The 22,473-nt window shown below is 44.7% G+C and overlaps 1 protein-coding gene across 1 annotated transcript in view; it reads right to left on the reverse strand.

The window, feature by feature from the left end:
• Window positions 1–17,603: 17,603 nt before the first annotated feature.
• The window catches only part of LOC138851705 (zinc finger protein 271-like), a 42,580-nt gene continuing 37,710 nt past the window's right edge, over window positions 17,604–22,473 (reverse strand). Inside the window, exon 2 of the mRNA XM_070081112.1 lies at window positions 17,604–20,634. Coding sequence (XP_069937213.1) covers window positions 17,753–18,643 — 891 coding nt within the window. The 5' untranslated portion in view covers window positions 18,644–20,634 and the 3' untranslated portion in view covers window positions 17,604–17,752. The remainder of the gene's footprint in view (window positions 20,635–22,473) is intronic.

Consider the following 22,473-nt stretch of genomic DNA (forward strand, 5'->3'; position numbering starts at 1 on the left):
TTCAAATTAATTAATAAATAAATAAATAAATAAATATAAGCACAGAAATACATATCCTAATCTTAAAATAATGATTCCAAACTAGTCATAAGTTTGCCTGTGATACTCCAATATAGAAACTATGTATTGTGCCAAAACAAGAGCATTCACATTGCTAAACTCACAAACTAGTATTTGTCATTTAGTATTTAGTCACTTAGTATTTAGTCAACTTACTCCACAATTTGTTATAATTTAGGGTTAAGTCCAAACATATATATACGTTTTTTACTGCTAGTGCCCCAAACGTATATATACATTTTATTTTTCCTGCCTTCAAATTTGGCACGATTGGCCTGAGATGCCTTGTCAGCATAGAATGGGTCCTAACACTCAGTGTGCACAGTTTTAAAAAAGTCTGGGACCACTTAGTACCTTGTGGGAGCACCAGTTCAAATGAGCACCAGCTAGAGCAAACAGCGCACAAAACACTTGGGATTCACTGATGTCATGTAGTATTAACACTCCCATTTTAAGAGGAAAGTGATTTTGACCCTGAGTTCGGTAGCTTTGAGGTGGATGTGGCCACAAGTGGTCGAGGAAATATAAAAAAAAAAACTCGATAATAACCTATGTGCAATATTTGAGCAACACCCTTGCAGAATGTCTTATAATCTATGCCCTAAGTCAAGAGAAACAATTCTGGCTGGCTGCCTGGCTGGATGACTGACTGCTGGCTGGCTGATTGGCTGGCTAGCTGGCTGGCCAGCTGGCTGGCCAGCTGCTGGCTGGCCGGCTGCTGGCGGCCTGGCTCTATCTTGTTTTCTGTCTGTATCTATGTCTGTCTGTCTCTGTCTATCTATGTCTATCTCTCTCTGTCTGTCTTTGTCGATCTCTTTCTATCTGTCTATCTCTGTCTCACAGGTACACATAAATACACGTATACATAGTGTAAATTACCTAGGATAACCCAAAAAAATCCAGACAAAGTGCTATACTCTGCTTGAAGATGTGAGTAAATGTGATGACAGTCTTACGGCTCTCTCTGAGACAGAGAGCTAGATGGTTAGACAGACAGGGAGCTTGACAGACAGACAAATAGACAGACATGTTTGTGTACCAGCGAAAACAAAATGAGGGCAATGCTCATCAAATGTCACCGTTAATCTTTTCTTATAAGCTGTACCCTCGTTTACGCTCATCAAACGTCAGCTCTTATCAAATGTTATCTCATCTTATCATGTCGCTGTCAGGGGTGGACTTTGTTTTTCAAGCTTCAAGAAATTATTATTTTATTATTATTACGTATTTTCTTTCTCCTCCTCCTCCTCCTCCTCCTCCTCCTCCTCCTCTCCAATCATCTCAATCAATCTCCTCTCTCCTTATTATCATATCCTCATCCAATCCATTCTCATCATCATCTCATCATCATCATCATTATATACTTCCACATATCCAAAACATTGCTGAGACCTATAAATACTTTGTACATATTCCAAGACAATAGTAAATGGCCAAGGCAGGTGTAAATGTCCACCTGTCAGTGTGTTTGTGACAATGTGAGTACAATTTCAGTACCTAATACTAGTGTCAGAACAAAGATTGGTTATGAAATGACAAGAACTACTATAAATTGTAATTATCAGAACATAAAAATTATATAAAATAATATGAAAAATAGAAAAAAAGGTATATCGGCAACACTTCTGCAAGTGGTAGCACTCCATGTTGCCGCCAGGTGATCCCCAAGTGCCAACTTTGCGGCCTCATATCTCGGTAAGTACTGACTCTAATTTTTTTTTATCCTATAACACTTAGAAAAATGTGCTCTTTTTTTTCAATAAAAAAAAACTTTTTTTATTTTTCAAAATATTCTGGGCACTGGGGTAGTGAACGAATATATATACGTTTGGACCGTTTACGGGTTAAGAAGGAGGTATGCTTTGTGGCAGATATCCGGCTGCCCTCTCTTTTGTCCACCGAAGTAGCTCGGCAGATGTGAGGTTGCTATCCTGGATTGCTGGTTTACCGGCATGAAGGGTAGGATATGGCACGGGTTCCATGCTGCATCTGCGCTACTTGCGGTTCTGAGGTCCTTTTGGGCACGGAGGGAGATTTCCGGCCCTTTCATTCCTCCTAGGAACTATTTCTCCTCACTCCCCCCCCTTTTTTATTCCTTTTTTTTTCTTTTCTTTTCTTTTTTTTTCTTAAAAACAAAAAAAAAGACAAGAACCTAACCATGGAGATCCCAATCCATGAACCTCCTACCCCGGGGCCCCTTCTTGATACCGCACTCCATTCTGACCCTGCCTCATTTTTTGACCACTCTTCAGACACCCCTGATGCCCCTGTACCTCTTACTGGTGCTGTTTCCTCACTCGCTTCAGGTACCAGGGCCCTCCGCTCTCCTTTACCTGGATACCTGGATATCTTTGACTATGCTTCCGGCCTCTCCCTCTACGATGCGGCAATTTTTGAATCGCCAGCCAGTTTCACATTGGACCAGCTCTGGTCCCACTCCTAAATGCCAACGACAATTGCCTGATGATGATACTTCACCACCTTCTCATTCTTCTCAGAAACGATCAACCCGTCATGCACTCCCTTTCCACGCTCGGTTTAGGAATGCACAATGGACTAAATTCTTTACTTTACGACCGACTTCCTCTAGTGCCTATCTTTCTGACCATAGTATTGGCAAGGTGCTCCTACGACATGTTGGTAGAGATATTTCCTTTTATGCTCCTAAGATCAGTACTTGCATCATCACTGTTCAGAATGCTACCCAAGCTCATGATCTTTCTCTTCTTTCGCATATCGATACTATTCCAGTCACTATCAAAAAACACCATTCCCTCAATTCTTGTAGTGGTACTGTCATTCTGCCCCATACCATAGTCCAACAGAATTTTCAGACATGTGGCAATGACATTCTCGAATAGCTGGAACTCCAAGATCTCCCAATCCTCAAGGTAGACACTAATGTCCTTCCTGCCCGCGGGCAGAGGTGATACCCTTGCAATGTGGCTCGATTAACTTTTGACAGCCGTGAACTCCCATCCTCTGTTTATGTAGCAGGACATTGGTTACAAGTTTGAAAGGTGACCCCTACACCGCAACAGTGTGGAAATTGCTGGCAGTTTGGTCACCCAGCGAAATATTGCAGGTCTATACCTGAATGCCCGGTCTGTGGTGCCGATGACCATTCTAATACGTCTTGCAGTCGACCTCCCTCTTGCCTTGTCATGAGGCTCACCCTTCGTACTCTCGCCGTTGTCAGGTCTACTTAAATGAGCGTGAAATCCGTTGCCTCATAGAGGCAGAAGGTCTCCCTTATGCTATGGCAGTTTCTCATCTCCGCCTCCAAGGGAGACTACCCTGTGTTTCTTATTCTCGTGTTTCAAAACGTCCCCCCCACTTCTGGGGTCCCAATTATTATTATTATTATAATCAAAAAGAAGCGCTAAGCCACAAGGGCTATACAGCGCTGCAGGGTAGGGAAGGAAGCGAGGGTATTGGATGGCAGAAGGGAGGAGGGATGATCAGTAGGTTACAGAAAACAGCGGGGCAGGGGATAGTACGGGGGTAGAGGGTAGCAAGAGATTGAAGTAGAAAGGGCTGAAGGTATCAGAATTTGTGAAGTAAGTCAGTTGTTGTCAAAAAGTCAATGAGAGAGTCCGGATGAAAGGTGGGTCCATCAGCGAGAAGGGAAGGTAAAGAGAGAGCAGCAGAGCGAAGACGACGACAGAGGTAAATTCTGCGTGCTCGTTGATAAAGTGGGCAGTCCAACAGAATGTGGCTGACTGATAATGGAGCTTGGCAATTCTCACAGAGAGGAGCAAGACGCCTCTCCATGAGATATCCATGAGTAAGACGAGTATGGCCAATGCGAAGACGGGAGAGAGTAGTCTCCCAACCTCGACACTGGTGATAAGAAGACGGCCAGTAACCTATACTCGGTTTAATAGATTGAAGTTTGTTGCCGAGCATAGTAGACCAACGTTGTTGCCAACGGGTGTGAAGGTGGGAAGATATTGCAGCAAAATAGTCCGTAAATGGAATACCTCTATAAGAAACTGGTAGGTCATGTACTGCTGACCGCGCAGCAGTGTCTGCCTGTTCATTGCCCTGTACGTCAACATGACCAGGGACCCAACAAAAAACAATATCTTTATGCTTGGTAAAGATGCGGCGTAGCCAAAGTTGGATACGGAGGACTAAGGGGTGAGGTGTATCAAATTTTTGTATAGCCTGTAAAGCACTAAGGGAGTCTGAGACAACCACAAATGATGACACAGGCATAGATGCAATACGGATAAGTGCTGTAAGGATGGCATATAATTCAGCAGTAAAAATACTAGCCGAAGATAGTAAATGCCCTTGTACGATGCTGTCCGGAAACACTGCTGCGAATCCTACGCCGTCAGAAGACTTAGAGCCATCTGTGTACACAGCAATGGCATGAGAATGAGAGTGAAAGTGGTCAAGAAAAAGAGAGCGGGAAGCGACCGTAGACAGTTGGGCTTTCGAGCAAGGGAGGGAGAAAGAACAGACTCGAACAGCTGGAACTTCCCAGGGGGGTAGGGAAAAGTGAGATGCTACATGTACATAGAAAGGTGGTAGTTGAAGAGAAGACAAGAGCGAATGAAGGCGAAGAGAGAAGGGATGGAGTAAACAGGGGCGGCGAACAAATAAAGAATGTCTACTAATATCAGTGACCATTCTATAAATGGAAGGATTGCGGAGATCATGAGAGCGTACATAGTAGCGCAGGCAATGGGCATCACGGCGATCGGATAAGGATGGAACGTTCGCTTCTGCATAGAGGCTCTCGACAGGGGAAGAGCGAAAAGCACCAAGGCATAAACGTAATCCTTGGTGATGAATGGGGTTAAGGCTAGAGAGAGTAGCAGGAGATGCCGCTGAATAGATCTGGTCACCATAATCAAGTTTCGATAAAATAAGGGTGGAATGTAGGCGAAGGAGGGTTCGACGATCAGCTCCCCATGAAAGATGAGAAAGGGTTTTAAGAAGGTTCAGCCGGCTGTGACAAGTTGCCTTCAGAGAGGTAATGTGAGGTTTCCAGGATAACCTACGATCAAAGAGGAGGCCCAGAAACTTGACTGTATCATGTTCAGGGATACGGGAGCCATAGAGGTACAAAGGATGATTGGAGATGACAGAGCGTCTAGTGAAAGTAATTTGGTGGGTTTTAGTGCTGGAAAATTTAAACCCACGTGTGGTGGCCCAATTGGAAACACGGTCGACTGCATGTTGGAGAGAAACTGTAATGAGGTGACAGTCAGCGCCTGCACAGGCAATAGCGAAGTCATCAACATAGAGTGATGACCAAATATTTGATGGAAGACTAGAGGCCAAATCATTAATAGCAAGGAGAAAAAGTGTTGTGCTCAGAACACATCCCTGGGGGACACCTTCAGCTTGGATAAAGTCCGGGGAGAGCACATTATTAACCCGAACACGGAAATGCCTGTCAGTTAAAAAGTTCTTAAGGAAGGATGGTAGATTGCCTCGAAGGCCTAAGGAGTGGGCTTGGGCTAAAATATTATACCTCCAAGTTGTGTCATATGCCTTCTCAAGGTCAAAAAATATGGCAATAACTGAGTGGTTATTCGCAAAGGCATTACGAACATACGTATCCAAGCGTAGTAAGGGGTCTATGGTAGAACGTCCCTTATGAAAGCCATATTGACGAGTGGAGAGACTGTTGTGTGTCTCTAAATACCACACTAAGCGTCTATTTACTAGGCGTTCCATTACTTTGCAAACTGCACTGGTAAGAGCAATGGGATGATAGTGGGAGGTTTCATGTCCCGTAGTGCCTGGTTTGCGGAAAGGGAGAACAATGGCGGATTTCCACAGCTGTGGAAGAACTCCTTGTGACCAAATAAGATTGTAAAGGCATAATAGGACTGCAAGGGCTGACTGATGTAAATGTTGTAGCATACGAATATGAATGTCGTCGGGCCCAGCTGCCGATGATCGACAAGCTGAGAGTGTTGCCTCCAGTTCTTGAAGTGTAAAAGGCACATTATACTGTTCTTCTCTGAGAGAAGAAAAGTCCAAGGGTGCTAACTCTCTGGCAGACTTTGAGGAAAGAAATGAGGGGCATAGATGGAGTCCCTGAGAAATACGGACCAGATGATTGCCAATTTCATTGGCAACATCTAGTGGGTTTGCTATATCAACACCGGCAACCCGCAGAACAGGAGCCGGGTCAGGAGAATATTTACCACTCAGTTTTCGTACTTTTTTCCAGACTGCACTCATAGAGGAAGCAGAGGTGATGGTGGAGACATAATCTCGCCAGCAAGTGCGTTTAGCGTCACGGATGACACGGCGAGTGATCGCACACTTCTGTATAAAATCAAGGAGTCTCTCTGTTGTTCTATTGTACCGATACCTGCCCCATGCAGCGCGTTTCAAACGTACTGCACGAGCACAAGCAGGAGACCACCAAGGCATGCATTTCTGAGAATGCCTGCCCAAAGTTTGGGGTAGAGAATGAGAAGCTGTGGTGAAAACGGAGGACGAGAAGAGGTGTAAAAGCTCATCGATGGAGGACGAAGAAGGAACCTTTTTAAAAACAGTTAGGTGTGACTAAAGGTTCCAATTTGCCCGATCAAATTGCCAGCGTGGGGTGCGAAGAGGTGGCGAATATGAAGGGGAAGTAAGAATGATTGGGAAATGATCACTGTCATGTAAGTCCGGGAGAACAGACCAAGTGAAGTCTAATGCGGCGGAGGAAGAGCAGACTGAGAGATCGATGCAAGAGAGAGTATGAGTCCGAGGATCAAAATGGGTGTGAGTACCTGTATTTAAAACATGGAGGGGGTGGGTGGTAAGAAAAGCCTCTAACTGAATTCCACGGGAATCACAGTGAGACCCCCCCAGAGGAAATGGTGGGCATTAAAATCACCAAGTAACAGAATCGGTGGCGGTAATGATGAAACAAGAAAGGCAATATCCAGAATAGATAATGCCCGAGAAGGAGAGAGATATAAAGAACAGAGCGTATACCACCTATGTAAGTGGATACGGGCTGCTGTGTAATGCAGCAAAGTATGAACAAATAGCTGATGGTACGGAATATCAGTGCATAGAAGAAGGGCACTTTCATTAAAGGTCCCATCAGGAAAAGGGTCTGAAGAATACAATAAATTATAGCCTGAGATGGGAGAAATAACAGCAGAGTGTAATTTTGGTTCCTGTAAGCAAACACCAACAGGGGCAAACTGGGAGAGTAACATCTGAAGCTCACCCCGATTACCCCTGAGGCCGCGTATATTCCACTGTAAATAGGCCATGATTGGCAATGATAAAGATACTTGAAATCCGCAGGTGAGGGTTCCTACGGACTAGAGGGGTTAGAAAAGTCCACATGCGGAGGCAGTGGAAAACGTTCAAGCAGCGAAGGAACGGTGCACTGTGAAGAAAGGAGTTGCGCAGATGGAGCAGAGGAGAAAGAGCGGAAGGTGGATCAGTGTCCATTGATGGTTTCGTCTCTGCAATATATTCAGAGATTGCTTCAAGTGTTTCGGAATTCAGAGACGTCATATGGGAGACAATATTGGAAATGGTAGGGGGAGGATGAGTAAAGATTGGAACTGTACTGGACTGTACCAAGGTAGGGGGGAGCGAAAGGGTGGAGGGAACTGGAGAAGCGTGGCAGGGGACAGAAGAGGCAGAAACCTGGGAGGTGGCAGAAGAGGAAGAAACTTGGGAGGGAACAGGGGAGGAAGATACAGTACGAGGAGGAGGGTGAACCTCTACACATGTAACTGAGCCAATGAGAGGGGGAGAACCAGGGGCAGAGACAGGGAGGGTAAAATGAGGAGGTGGAAGATGGGTAGGAGGTGTTAACGGACCTTTTTTTGACTTTTGAGAAGTAGAGGGACGATTGGGAGGAGGTGTCGTACGAGGTCTCGTCGATACTGAGGCTTGTGAGAGAGAACACGAAGAAGCGAGATCAGGCTGAGGCATTGAAGTAGGGACGTCTGAGCCGAGGACAGCAAAAGGATTAGATACAGGAGTGACTATGGGAGAGGTAACCACAGAGGTGGGTGTAGAAGATGGGATACCAGAAGTGGGGGGACGTTTTGAAACACGGGAATAAGAAACACGTGGGAGTCTCCCTTGGAGGCGGAGATGAGAAACTGCCATGGCATAAGGGAGACCTTCTGTCTCTTTGAGGTAACGGATTTCCCGCTCGTTTAAATAGACTTGACAACGGCGAGAGTACGAAGGGTGAGCCTCATGACAGTTAAGGCAAGAGGGAGATCGATTGCGAGACGTATTAGAATGGTCATCGGCACCACAGACTGGGCATTCGGCGATAGATCTGCAATATTTCGCTGGATGGCCAAATCGCCAGCAATTTCTACACTGTTGTGGTGTAGGGATCACCTTTCGAACTTGTAACTGATGTCCTGCTATATAAACTGAGGATGGGAGTTCTCGGCTGTCAAAAGTTAAATGAGCCACATTGCTAGGGTATCATCTCCGCCCGCGGGCAGGAAGAACGTAAGTGTCTACTTGAGGATTGGGAGATCTTGGAGTTCCAGCTGTTCAAGAATGTCAGTGCCACATGTCTGGAAATTTTGTTGAACTATGGTATGGGGCAGAATGACAGTACCACTACAAGAATTGAGGGAATGATGTTTTTCAAGAGTGACAGGAACAGTATCGATATGGGAAAGACGAGAGAGCTCATAAGCCTGGGTAGCATTCTGTATGGTGATGATGCGCATACCGCTCTTAAGAGCATGAAAAGAAATATCTTTACCAACATGGCGTAGGAGTGCCTTGCCAATACTGTGGTCAGAAAGATAGGCAGTAGAGGAAGTCGGTCATAAAGTGAAGAATTTAGTCCATTGTTCAGTCTGAAACTGAGCGTGGAAAGGTAGTGAAGGACGTGTCGATCGTTTCTGAGAAGAACGAGAAGGTGGAGAAGTATCATCAGCAGGTAATTGTCATTGTCGTTTAGGCATGGGACCAGAGTTGGTCCAACGTGGAACGGGTCGGCAATTTGAAAATTGCCGCACCATAGAGGGAGAGGCCGGAAGCATAGTCAGAGGAGAGCGAAGGTCCGATAAATCAAAGGAGTCAGTCGAGGCCTCAGTACCTGAAGTGGGTGAGGAAACAGCACCGGCAAGAGGTACAGAGGCATGAGGGGTGTCTGAAGAGTGGTCCAAAGACGAGGCAGGGTCAGAACGGGGTGCGGTATCAAGAAGGGGCCCAGGGGTAGGAGGTTCATGGACTAGGGCTGCCATGGTTAGGTTACTTCTTTCTTTTTGTTTTTAAGAAAAAAAAAGAAAGAAGAAAATAAAAATAAAAAATGAATAAAAAAAGGGGGGACCGGGGAGGGATAGTTCCTAGGAGGAATGAAAGGGCCAGAAATCTCCCTCCGCGCCCAAGAGGACCTCAGCACCGCAAGTAGCGCAGATGCAGCATGGAACCCGTGCCATACCCTACCCATCATGCTAGTAAACTAACAATCCGGGATAGCAACCTCACATCTGCCGAGCTACCTCAGTGGACAAAAGAGAGGGCGGCCGGATATCCGCCACAAAGCATACCTCCTTCGGCCACCACCCCCGGAATCCGAAAGGTGGCTTCCAGAGATACACCAGTCGCCCGAAAGACACCCAAACCTACTCCGGGATACCGGAGAGGGATCGGGACATCCCCAGGCGATCCAGATTCCATGGCAAACTACGCCACCACCAAGAACCTCAACGGAATGGGATGGACCCCGGTATCCTTTCCCCTACCTCGGAACTAGCGCGCCTGTAGGAGAAATCCCAAAGGCCAAAAAGAGGAAGGGCAAAAGGGAGGGGTGGGGAGGAGGAGGAGGAAAGGAAAAAGGGGAGGATGGGGAGGATGGGATAGGGGAGGGGAGATTGTGGGGTAATTAGGTTCGGTCTGAGGAAGAAGACCTACAGGTCTAATTCCTCAGACCAAGAGCCTCTTCACCACGCCAAGGAGCCCCCCTTGAAGAGGCCGGTATCGACAAGACCTTGTACACCACCTTCTACCAATCACCTCTTTACTTCTCAGAAGTCCAAAATAATCTCCATTGCTCAAATCTTCTTTGCCCCCCTTCCCTTCTTCCACCTCTGCATTTTACCTTTCCAGTCTCTGTGCCTAGTTCTTCCCCTCTCACTGGCTCTATTACAAGTGCGGAGGTTCACCCTCCTCCTCATACTATGCCTTCCACCCCCATCCCCTCCCAAGTTTCTCCCTCTTCTGTCCTCTCCCACACTTCTTCTCCAGTTCCCTACACTCTTTCATCCCCCCCTACTTTGGTACAGTCCATTACTGTCCCAATCTTTACTCACCCTCCTTCTATCTCCAATGTTGTCTCCCATACATCTTTGAATTCAGAAACACTTGAAGCCATTTCAGAATATATTGCAGAGACTAAACCTTCAATGGACACTGTTCCTCCTCCTGTTCCTTCTCTTCCCTCTCCTCCATCTCCACAACTTCATTCTTCGCAACGCTCCGTTCCTTCGCTGCTTGAACGTCTTCAGATGCCAGCGCACGTTGACTTTTCTAACCCCTCTGTGAAAATTTGTGTGAACTGCCGCCAAGTGAGTCGCCTACCCTGGCAAACTCTGTTGACACCGAGCTCTGAGGTGGGTACCTCAGCCTCACAAGTGGCTTATAGGACAGATTTTCACAAATGATTGGTATTGCAAGAAACCTCGCCTGCATGCACGTATAAAGGACTAACTTACTTGGTGTTGCAGCATATATCCTGATCTTCACTTCCCTAGGCTAGCCTTAGCCCCTTTGGACTCCCCCTCAGAAACCACGTGCAACCGGGAGCATTAATTCCTGCAATATTCAATCGTAATTAGTGTCCTGCCTGCACCTCAGAAATTCCTATATCCAAGAGGGTATGTATCCCCTAGTATAACTATGCAGACTCAGACCCTAGCTTCAGACGGCTCTGAGACACTGGTACTTACTGGGCATGCTCTCTCTGTTGCACACCGGGCCCACAGTTAAAACCCACCCACGATCTCCCAAGACACTGGCCAGAATCTACGAGAAAAAGGTGGAGGTTTTGTCTTACTGTAAGGCGCTCCCTTTACAGGCGACGGAAAAGAATAACAGAGCGGCTAAAAGAGGTCAATATATCTGAAATGCGTAGGGAGACACTGGTCAGAGAAATAGCAAGCATCGACCTTAAGCTAAAAGAATCCTTTAGGAGTCAGGAATCGCGGGAAGAACTAAAAGCCATAAATGAAATCGAAAGAAACCCAAAGTATTTCTTCTCCTATGCCAAGTCAAAATCAAGAACAACGTCCAGTATTGGGCCCCTACTTAAACAAGATGGGTCCTACACAGATGACAGCAAGGAAATGAGTGAGCTACTCAAGTCCCAATATGACTCAGTTTTTAGCAAGCCGCTAACCAGACTGAGAGTCGAAGATCAAAATGAATTTTTTATGAGAGAGCCACAAAATTTGATTAACACAAGCCTATCCGATGTTATCCTGATGCCAACTGACTTCGAACAGGCGATAAATGACATGCCCATACACTCTGCCCCAGGGCCCGACTCATGGAACCCTGCGTTCATCAAGAACTGCAAGAAGCCCCTATCACGAGCCTTTTCCATCCTATGGAGAGGGAGCATGGACACGGGGGTCGTCCCACAGTTACTAAAAACAACAGACATAGCCCCACTCCACAAAGGGGGCAGTAAAGCAACAGCAAAGAACTACAGACCAATAGCACTAACATCCCATATCATAAAAATCTTTGAAAGGGTCCTAAGAAGCAAGACCACCACCCATCTAGAAACCCATCAGTTACACAACCCAGGGCAACATGGGTTTAGAACAGGTCGCTCCTGTCTGTCTCAACTATTGGATCACTACGACAAGGTCCTAAATGCACTAGAAGACAAAAAGAATGCAGATGTAATATATACAGACTTTGCAAAAGCCTTCGACAAGTGTGACCATGGCGTAATAGCGCACAAAATGCGTGCTAAAGGAATAACAGGAAAAGTCGGTCGATGGATCTATAATTTCCTCACTAACAGAACACAGAGAGTAGTCGTCAACAGAGTAAAGTCCGAGGCAGCTACGGTGAAAAGCTCTGTTCCACAAGGCACAGTACTCGCTCCCATCTTGTTCCTCATCCTCATATCCGACATAGACAAGGATGTCAGCCACAGCACCGTGTCTTCCTTTGCAGATGACACCCGAATCTGCATGACAGTGTCTTCCATTGCAGACACTGCAAGGCTCCAGGCGGACATCAACCAAATCTTTCAGTGGGCTGCAGAAAACAATATGAAGTTCAACGATGAGAAATTTCAATTACTCAGATATGGTAAACATGAGGAAATTAAATCTTCATCAAAGACCTGGGAGTGATCATGTCGGAGGATCTCACCTTCAAGGACCATAACATTGTATCAATCGCATCTGCTAGAAAAATGACAGGATGGATAATGAGAACCTTCAAAACTAGGGAGGCCAAGCCCATGATGACACTCTTCAGGTCACTTGTTCTATCTAGGCTGGAATATTGCTGCACACTAACAGCACCTTTCAAGGCAGGTGAAATTGCCGACCTAGAAAATGTACAGAGAACTTTCACGGCGCGCATAACGGAGATAAAACACCTCAATTACTGGGAGCGCTTGAGGTTCCTAAACCTGTATTCCCTGGAACGCAGGAGGGAGATACATGATTATATACACCTGGAAAATCCTAGAGGGACTAGTACCGAACTTGCACACGAAAATCACTCACTACGAAAGCAAAAGACTTGGCAGACGATGCAACATCCCCCCAATGAAAAGCAGGGGTGTCACTAGCACGTTAAGAGACCATACAATAAGTGTCAGGGGCCCAAGACTGTTCAACTGCCTCCCAGGACACATAAGGGGGATTACCAACAGACCCCTGGCAGTCTACAAGCTGGCACTGGACAAGCACCTAAAGTCAGTTCCTGATCAGCCGGGCTGTGGCTCGTACATTGGTTTGCGTGCAGCCAGCAGCAACAGCCTGGTTGATCAGGCTCTGATCCACCAGGAGGCCTGGTCACAGACCGGGCCGCGGGGGCATTGACCCCCGGAACTCTCTCCAGGTAAACTCCAGGTAAACAGCTTCTTATTCTATACCCCAAACCTCAGGCAGGCACTCTCAGAAGTGCGTGCCTTGGTGGTCTCCTGCTTGTGCTCGTTTAGTACATTTGAAATGCACTGCATGGGGCAGGTACCAGTACAACTGAATCAATGTGAGACTTCTTGATTTTAAGCAGAAGCGTGCATTCGCTTGCCGTGTCATCCGTGATGCTAAACACACTTGCTGGCTAGATTGTTTTCACCATCACCTCTGCTTCCTCTATGAGTGCAATCTGGAAAAAAGTGAGAAAATTGAGTGGTAAATACTCTCCTGATCCGGCTCCTGTTCTGCAGGTCGCAGATGTTGATATAGCAAACTCTCTTGACGTTGCCATTGAAATTGGCACTCATCTGGTCCGTATTTCCCAGGGGCTCCACCTATGCCCCTCGTTTCTTTCCTCAAAGTCTGCCAGAGAGTTTGCATCCTTGGACTTTTCTTCTCTCAGAAAAGAAGAGTACAATGTGCCTTTTACACTTCAGGAACTGGAGGCAACACTCTCAGCTTGCCGATCATTGGCATCTGGGCCCGACGACATTCATATTCGTATGCTACAACATTTACATCAGTCAGCCCTTGCAGTCCTATTACGCCTTTTCAATCTTATTTGGTCATAAGGAGTTCTTCCACAGCTGTGGAAATCTGCCATTGTTCTCCCTTTCCGCAAACCGGGTACTACGGGACATGAAGCCTCCCACTATCATCCCATTGCTCTTACCAGTGCAGTTTGCAAAGTGATGGAACGCCTGGTAAATAGATGTTTAGTGTGGTATTTAGAGACGCACAACAGTCTCTCCACTCGTCAACATGGCTTTCGTAAGGGCCGTTCTACCATAGACCCCTTACTACGCTTGGATACGTATGCTCGTAATGCCTTTGCGAATAACCACTCAGTTATTGCCATATTTTTTGACCTTGAGAAGGCATATGACACAACTTGGAGGTTAAATATTTTGGCCCAAGCCCACTCCTTAGGCCTTCGAGGCAATCTACCATCCTTCCTTAAGAACTTTTTAACTGACAGACATTTCCGTGTTCGGGTTAATAATGTGCTCTCCCTGGACTTTATCCAAGCTGAAGGTGTCCCCCAACGATGTGTTCTGAGCACAACAATCCTTTGTACCTCTATGGCACCCGTATCCCTGAACGTGATACAGTCAGGTTTCTAGGCCTCCTCTTTGACCGTAGGTTATCCTGGAAACCTCACATTACCTCTCTGAAGACAACTTGTCACAGCCGGCTGAACCTTCTTAAAACCCTTGCTCATCTTTCATGGGGAGCTGATCGTCGAACTCTCCTTCGCCTACATTCCACCCTCATTTTATCGAAACTTGACTATGGTGACCAGATCTATTCAGCTGCCTCTCCTGCTACTCTATCTAGCCTCAACCCTATTCATCACCAAGGATTACGTTTATGCCTTGGTGCTTTTCGCTCTTCCCCTGTTGAGAGCCTCTATGCAGAAGCGAACGTTCCATCCTTATCCGATCGCCGTGATGCCCATTGCCTTCACTACTATGTACGCTCTCATGATCTCCGCAATCCTTCCATTTATAGAATGGTCACCGATATTAGTAGACATTCTTTATTTGTTCGCCACCCCTGTTTGCTCCGTCCCTTCTCTCTTCGCCTACATTCGCTCTTGTCTTCTCTTCAATTTCCACCTTTCTATGTTCATGTAGCATCTCACTTTTCCCTACCCCCCTGGGAAGTTCCAGCTGTTCGAGTCTGTTCTTTCTCACTCCCTTGCTCGAAAGCCCAACTGTCTACGGTAGCTTCCCGCTCTCTTTTTCTTGACCACTTCCACTCTCATTCTCATGCCATTGCAGTGTACACAGATGGCTCTAAGTCTTCTGACGGCGTAGGATTCGCAGCAGTGTTTCCGGACAGCATCGTACGAGGGCATTTACTATCTTCGGCTAGTATCTTTACTGCTGAATTGTATGCCATTCTTGCAGCACTTATCCGTATTGCATCTATGCCTGTGTCATCATTTGTGGTTGTCTCAGACTCCCTTAGTGCTTTACAGGCTATACAGAAATTTGATACACCTCACCCCTTAGTCCTCCGTATCCAACTTTGGCTACGCCGCATCTCTACCAAGCATAAAGATATTGTTTTTTGTTGGGTCCCTGGTCATGTTGACGTACAGGGCAATGAACAGGCAGACACTGCTGCGCGGTCAGCAGTACATGACCTACCAGTTTCATATAGAGGTGTTCCATTTACGGACTATTTTGCTGCAATAGCTACCCACCTTCACACCCGTTGGCAACAACGTTGGTCTACTCTACTCGGTAACAAACTTCAATCTATTAAACCGAGTATAGGTTACTGGCCGTCTTCTTGTCACCAGTGCCGAGGTTGGGAGACTACTCTCTCCCATCTCCGCATTGGCCATACTCGTCTTAATCATGAATATCTCATGGAGAGGCGCCCTGCTCCTCTCTGTGAGAATTGTCAGGTTCCATTATCGGTCAGCCACATTCTGTTAGACTGCCCACTTTATTAACGAGACGCAGAATTTACCTCCAACGTCGTCTTCGCTTCGCTGCTCTCTCTTTACCTTCCCTTCTCGCTGATGGACCCACCTTTCATCCGGACTCTCTCATTGACTTTTTGACAACAACTGACTTACTTCACAAACTCTGATGATACCTTCAGCCCTTTCTACCTCAATCTCTTGCTACCCTCTCCCCTGCACTATCCCCTGCCCCGCTGTTTTTTGTAACCTACAGATCGCCCCTCCCCCCTTCTGCCGCCCAATACCCTCACTTCCTTTCCTACCCTGCAGCGCTGTATAGCCCTTGTGGCTTAGCGCTTCTTTTTGATTATAATAATAATAATTCATACGACACGCATGGCTTACGGAGGAAAGATCTTTTCCACTTGCCCATGGACAATAGAAGAAATTAGAACAAGAGCTATTTAGAAAAAGGAGAAAAACCTAGATGTGTGTATATATACATGTATATGCATGTGCGTGTCTGTGAAGTGTGACCAAAGTGTAAGTAGGAGTAGCAAGATATCCCTGTTATCTAGCGTGTTTATGAGACAGAAAAAGGCACCAGCAATCCTACCATCATGTAAAACAGTTACAGGTTTATGTTTCACAATCATCTGGCAGGATGGTAGTACTTCGCTGGGTGGTTGCTGTCTACCAACCTACTACCAAATAAATATAAACATTACTTACCTTTATTGAAGACTCTTGTTGGCGTATTGAAGAAGGTGAGGGGAGAGGGAGGAGAGTTTACTGTTTGGAAGGGGAATCCCCCTCCATAAGGACTTGAGGTATCAAAGCCCTCTCTGAGGTTACTTCCCTTCTTTGTCTTTTACTGGCACTAGGACCAGCATTGTCATTGAACATGTGGCAGACACGGCTTGCAACAGCTTTGTTAGGGTGATATTTCTCCACAAAACTTTGCACCTTACTCCATTTTCCACAAATGTCCTTAAACGTTGAAGAAGGCACATTCTCCCCTCTCTCTTTCTCCTCCTCTGAAGCAATTTTGCCAGGTGCAATCTGTTGCTGTTCCAGATGAAGGTCTTGCAGCTCTTCAGTGGTTAGCTCTTCCCTGTGGTCGTCCACCAACTCTTCCACATCCTGGCCACTCACATCCAACCCCATGGACTTCCCAAAGCCACAAAAGATTCCACAACAGGAGTAGAGTTGTCAAGTGTGTGTGGGGAAGTACCCTGGCTGGTGTATGGGGAAGTACCCTGTCTGGTATGTGGGGAACTACCCTGGCAGGTGTGTGTGGGTCCAATGTACGTACTTTGATTTTGTCCACCTAGACAACTTTGTTAATCAACATCTCAATTTTGATTTCTTTAGTTAGTGTCCTATCAGCTGCAATCCAAAAGCATAATTTTAAAGGATAACTGGACCAGAATACTTTCTAACAAACTGTAAAAAAAAAAAAACAGAGACAAGTTAGATGCTAGAGGGGGATCAATACGTTGACCTTCTATTACTCTCTGGAGATGCCTATACTTTATAGATATCGCATTTTGTAACAGAAGGGGTAGGGGTATTTCAAGTCAATACAAAGGGAACAAGAACCCCTTCACCACACCAAGGGAGCCACCCCCTCCCTTTGAATGGATATACCTTTGATGAGTTTTGAGTTATTTTATTGGGCCAGGCTTGTTGAATGCTTGCCTGGTCAACTAGGCTTTTGCTGTTGGTGGCCTGCTGACCCATATATTCATCACAGCCTGGTTAATTTAGCACCTGGTGGAGATACTTGTCCTCAACTGATTTATTAAATTCACAGGGAAGAGCTAAACCCGTAGGAGTCGTACATCATCTCGAAAAGGGGATGGGTGGAAGGTAATCAGGGTGTATCCAAGGAAAGGAAGATTAGCTCCAGTTCTTTAGATCAAGAGCACAGAACCATTCTCAAAGCAACCCTTCTTGTAGGAGAATTGCAAATGAATAAACTCACATGTTATTTAAGAATTTATCTAAGTGAAAAGTCTCTTTGACACTCTGAACACTACCATGATTTTCCTTGTGTACAAACTCTCTTGAACTGTACTGAGATACACTTTATACAAGAGTTTCTTAGACACCCTGAACACAGATATAGTTTTTCTTAAGCATGAACACTCATGTGTCTTATAAGGTGCGACCTTCGTGAAAAATCTTTTAGACACTTTGAACACTTATATGGCTTTTCTTTTGTATGAACTCTCAAGTGTTGAATTAAATATGATTTCTGTGAAAAACCTTTTAGACATTCTGAACAGTGATATGGTTTTTCTTGTGTATGAATTCTCATGTGTTTAATTAGATGTATTTTTTGCGAAAAATCTTTTAGACATTCTGAGCAGTGATATGGTTTTTCTTGTGTATGAACTCTCATGTGTTGAATCAGATACGATTTTTGTGAAAAGCTCTTTAGACACTCAGAACACTGATATGGTTTTTCTTGTCTATGGACTCTCATGTGTTCTATTAGATGTGTGTTTTGTGAAAAGCGTTTTACACACTCAGTACACTGATAAGGTTTTTCTTGTGTGTGAACTCTCATGTGATTTATTAGATACGAGTTCCGTGAGAAGTTTTTGAGACACTCTGAACAATGATATGGTTTTTCTTGTGTATGAACTCTCATGTGTCGTATAAGATTTGATTTTTGGGAAAAGTCTTTTAAACACTTTAAACATTGATAAGGTTTTTCTTGGGTATGAACTTTCATGTGTCGTAATAGATTTGGCTTTTGAGAAAAATCTTTCAGACATTCTGAACACTGATATGATTTTTCAGATGTGTGAACTCTCATGTGCTGAATTAGATTAGATTTTTGGGAAAAGTCTTTTAAACACTTTGAACATCGATAAGGCTTTTCTTGTGTGTGAACTCTCATGTGTCGCATTAAATTTGGTTTTTGAGAAAAATCTTTTTGACACTCTGAGCACTTGTGAGTTTTCTGCACTGAAGAAACTCTCAGTTTTTGCATAATGTTATTCATTTTGAAAGTCATTTAGTCGAAGAATACATGTATTTTTTCTGCTCTTTGAACTCAATATTACATGTATTCTGAAATTTAACTAAAGAATATTTTTGAGAAAGATCACTTAGACACTAACAATATATATTGTACATTTCTTATTTATTGAAGGTATTATCTTATATATATTTAGAAGTATTAAAATATATACAAATATTATTTCCTAATATACACTGGTGATAAAATGAGTGTGCAAAGACACTTGATGCAAGATCAAATTATATCTGACTATATTTGATATTTGATCAAATTATATTTGATCTTAAGTAGTGTTGTGGAACATAAACATAATACAAAGTTGTAATTTATTATTTCATATTTTTGTTATAACATTTTCTTTCTTAGGAAATCCAATTTTTATTATGATTAAAAGCAGTACACAGTATTAACATGAGTATATACATTACTAGTAGTATTAACATGAGTATATACATTACTAATAGTATTAACATGAGTATATACAGCACACAGCATCAACATGAATACATTATTAACTGTGTACAAGCATACTCTAAGATAAAGGAATATGGAATACAAAGTATACTCAGGAAAATGTCATTAATAAAATAATTATGTTAATGGAGGCATCTACCTGATTATGAGTAAGATGAAAAGACTGTGTGAAGATAAAATATGTGAAGAAAGTACAGTGGACCACCGGTTAACGGACTTTTTTCATTCCAGTAGTATGTTCAGGTGCCAGTACTGACCGAATTTTTTCCCACAAGGAATATTGTGAAGTAGATTAGTCCATTTCAGACCCCCAAACATACACGTACAAACGCACTTACATAAATACACTTACATAATTGGTCGCATTTGGAGGTGATCGTTAAGCGGGGGTCCACTGTAGTTGATACATAATAATATCTTGCCCAGAGTCAATGTTTGAAGGAAAGAAAATACAGATGATACATTACGATATCCTACCAATCGTCAATACATATTCCTAAATAGTCGTGTACATTGGACTGTGAAAAATTTGGTACATGACATGACAATTTCAGTTGTCATTACATCTGAATAACCGCAACAAATGTTTTATAAAAGTAATGGAAAAGTCTTAAACTAAACATCTGTATATCAGTTAAATAGCTTTTAAATGGTAATGTATGTAGAGTGCAATATAAGTACAAGTTGTTGAGTGTAGATGTTAACAGTACATGAACAGTACAATATAAGTACACTTGCTGAGGGTATGGATGTCAACAGTGCATGTACAGTAACATATCAATGTATGTACAGTATGTCAGTAAATGAAGTTGTGTCTGCTGGTTGTTGACGGTGAAGATGTAATTGTGTCTGCTGGTTGTTGACGGTGAAGATGTAATTGTGTCTGCTGGTTGTTGACGGTGAAGATGTAATTGTGTCTGCTGGTTGTTGATGGTGAAGATGTAATTGTGTCTGCTGGTTGTTGATGGTGAAGATGTAACTGTGTCTGCTGGTTGTTGACGGTGAAGATGTAACTGTGTCTGCTGGTTGTTGACGGTGAAGATGTAATTGTGTCTGCTGGTTGTTGATGGTGAAGATGTAATTGTGTCTGCTGGTTGTTGATGGTGAAGATGTAACTGTGTCTGCTGGTTGTTGACGGTGAAGATGTAATTGGATGTAATTATCAAAATAGTGAGGTGAACTTGATGAAACAAAATATTAACATTTTTGATGTATTTGTGACACTGCTGACACTATTTGTGACACTGCTGACACTATTTGTGACACTGCTGACACTATTTGTGACACTGCTGACACTATCTGTGACACTGCTGACACTATTTGTGACACTGCTGACACTTTTTGTGACACTGCTGACACTTTGTGACACTGCTGACACTATTTGTGACACTGCTGACACTATTTGTGACACTGCTGACAGACACTATTTCTACAGATGATCTTCCGCCATCATCAATTTCATTAAACTGGGCGCTGGTACGGCAAGAGCAATTTTCTGTTCTGATGATGATCTGCAAAGGTCAAAGAATAAGTGATTATTAGCGTTAGAGGTTGTTATGGGGGTTATGGAACCCACCAGAGGAACCCTAGGGGTACCTCTAGTGGAAATGAATTATTTGAAATACACCTACCATCCGACTTACGACCTGCTCGACATACGTCCACTCGACTTACGACCGTGCACCTGGCAGCTGGGCTGGGCCGGCTGATGCACACCACTGTACAATATTTGACAATACTCGTGGCGGCAATGAGTCATGCAGGCAGCATCAGTTTGAGTTACCCTGCCCTATCAGCAGCATCATACTGTATTAACTGTACTAACTGGACAGTAAATTTCACCATGGCCCCTAAGATGAAGTCTGAATCTTGCACTGGAGATTGTGGCAAGAAAAGCTCTTACTCTCAAACTCTCTATTTTTCACTGTTGCACATAAACCTGTCTGTATCTGTCTGCCTGTATATCTGTGTATCTCTGTGTGTCTGTTTGTCTACCTGTGTATCTGTCTTTATGTCTACCTGTGTCTTTCTGTCTACCTGGAGTTTACCTGGAGAGAGTTCCAGGGGTCAACGCCCCCCATGACCCGCTGTGACCAGGCCTCCTGGTGGATCAGAGCCTGATCAATCAGGCTGTTGCTGCTGGCTGCACGCAAACCAACGTACGAGCCACAGCCCGGCTGGTCAGGAACCGACTTTAGGTGCTTGTCCAGTGCCAGCTTGAAGACTGCCAGGGGTCTGTTGGTAATCCCCCTTATGTGTGCTGGGAGGCAGTTGAACAGTCTCGGGCCCCTGACACTTATTGTATGGTCTCTTAACGTGCTAGTGACACCCCTGCTTTTCATTGGGGGGATGTTGCATCGTCTGCCAAGTGTGTGTGTTCTTGTACTCACCTAATTGTACTCACCTAATTTTGGTTGCAGGGGTCGAGACTCGGCTCCTGGCCCCGCCTCTTCACTGATCGCTACTGGATCCTCTCTCTCTCTGCTTCCTGAGCTTTGTCATACCTCTTCTTAAAACTATGTATGGTTCCTGCCTCCACTACTTCACTTGCTAGGCTATTCCACTTGCTGACAACTCTATGACTGAAGAAATACTTCCTAACGTCCCTGTGACTCGTCTGAGTCTTCAGCTTCCAGTTGTGACCCCTTGTCCCTGTGTCCCCTCTCTGGAACATCCTATCTCTGTCCACCTTGTCTATTCCCCGCAGTATCTTGTATGTCGTTATCATGTCTCCCCTGACCCTTCTGTCCTCCAGTGTCGTCAGTCCGATTTCCCTTAACCTTTCCTCGTACGACATTCCCTTGAGCTCTGGGACTAGCCTTGTTGCAAACCTTTGTACTTTCTCTTGTGTGTGTGTGTGTGTGTGTGTGTGTGTGTGTGTGTGTGTGTGTGTACTCACCTATTTGTACTCACCTATTTGTGGTTGCAGGGGTCGAGTCCTAGCTCCTGGCCCCGCCTCTTCACCGGTTGCTACTAGGCCCTCTCTCTCCCCGCTCCATGAGCTTTATCAAACCTCGTCTTAAAACTGTGTATGGTTCCTGCCTCCACTACGTCATTTTCTAGGCTATTCCACTGCCTTACAACTCTATGACTGAAGAAATACTATCTCTCTGACTCATTTGTGTCTTCAACTTCCAATTGTGGCCTCTTGTTTCTGTGTCCCCTCCCTGGAACATCCTGTCCTTGTCCACCTTGTCTATTCCACGCAGTATTTTATATGTCGTTATCATGTCTCCCCTGACCCTCCTGTCCTCCAGTGTCGTCAGGCCGATTTCCCTTAATCTTTCTTCATAGGACATTCCCCTTAGCTCTGGAACTAACCTTGTTGCAAACCTTTGTATATATAAGAA

The sequence above is a fragment of the Cherax quadricarinatus genome, unplaced genomic scaffold (genome assembly GCF_038502225.1).
Source record: "Cherax quadricarinatus isolate ZL_2023a unplaced genomic scaffold, ASM3850222v1 Contig1723, whole genome shotgun sequence".
Classification (NCBI taxonomy): Eukaryota; Metazoa; Arthropoda; class Malacostraca; order Decapoda; family Parastacidae; genus Cherax; species Cherax quadricarinatus.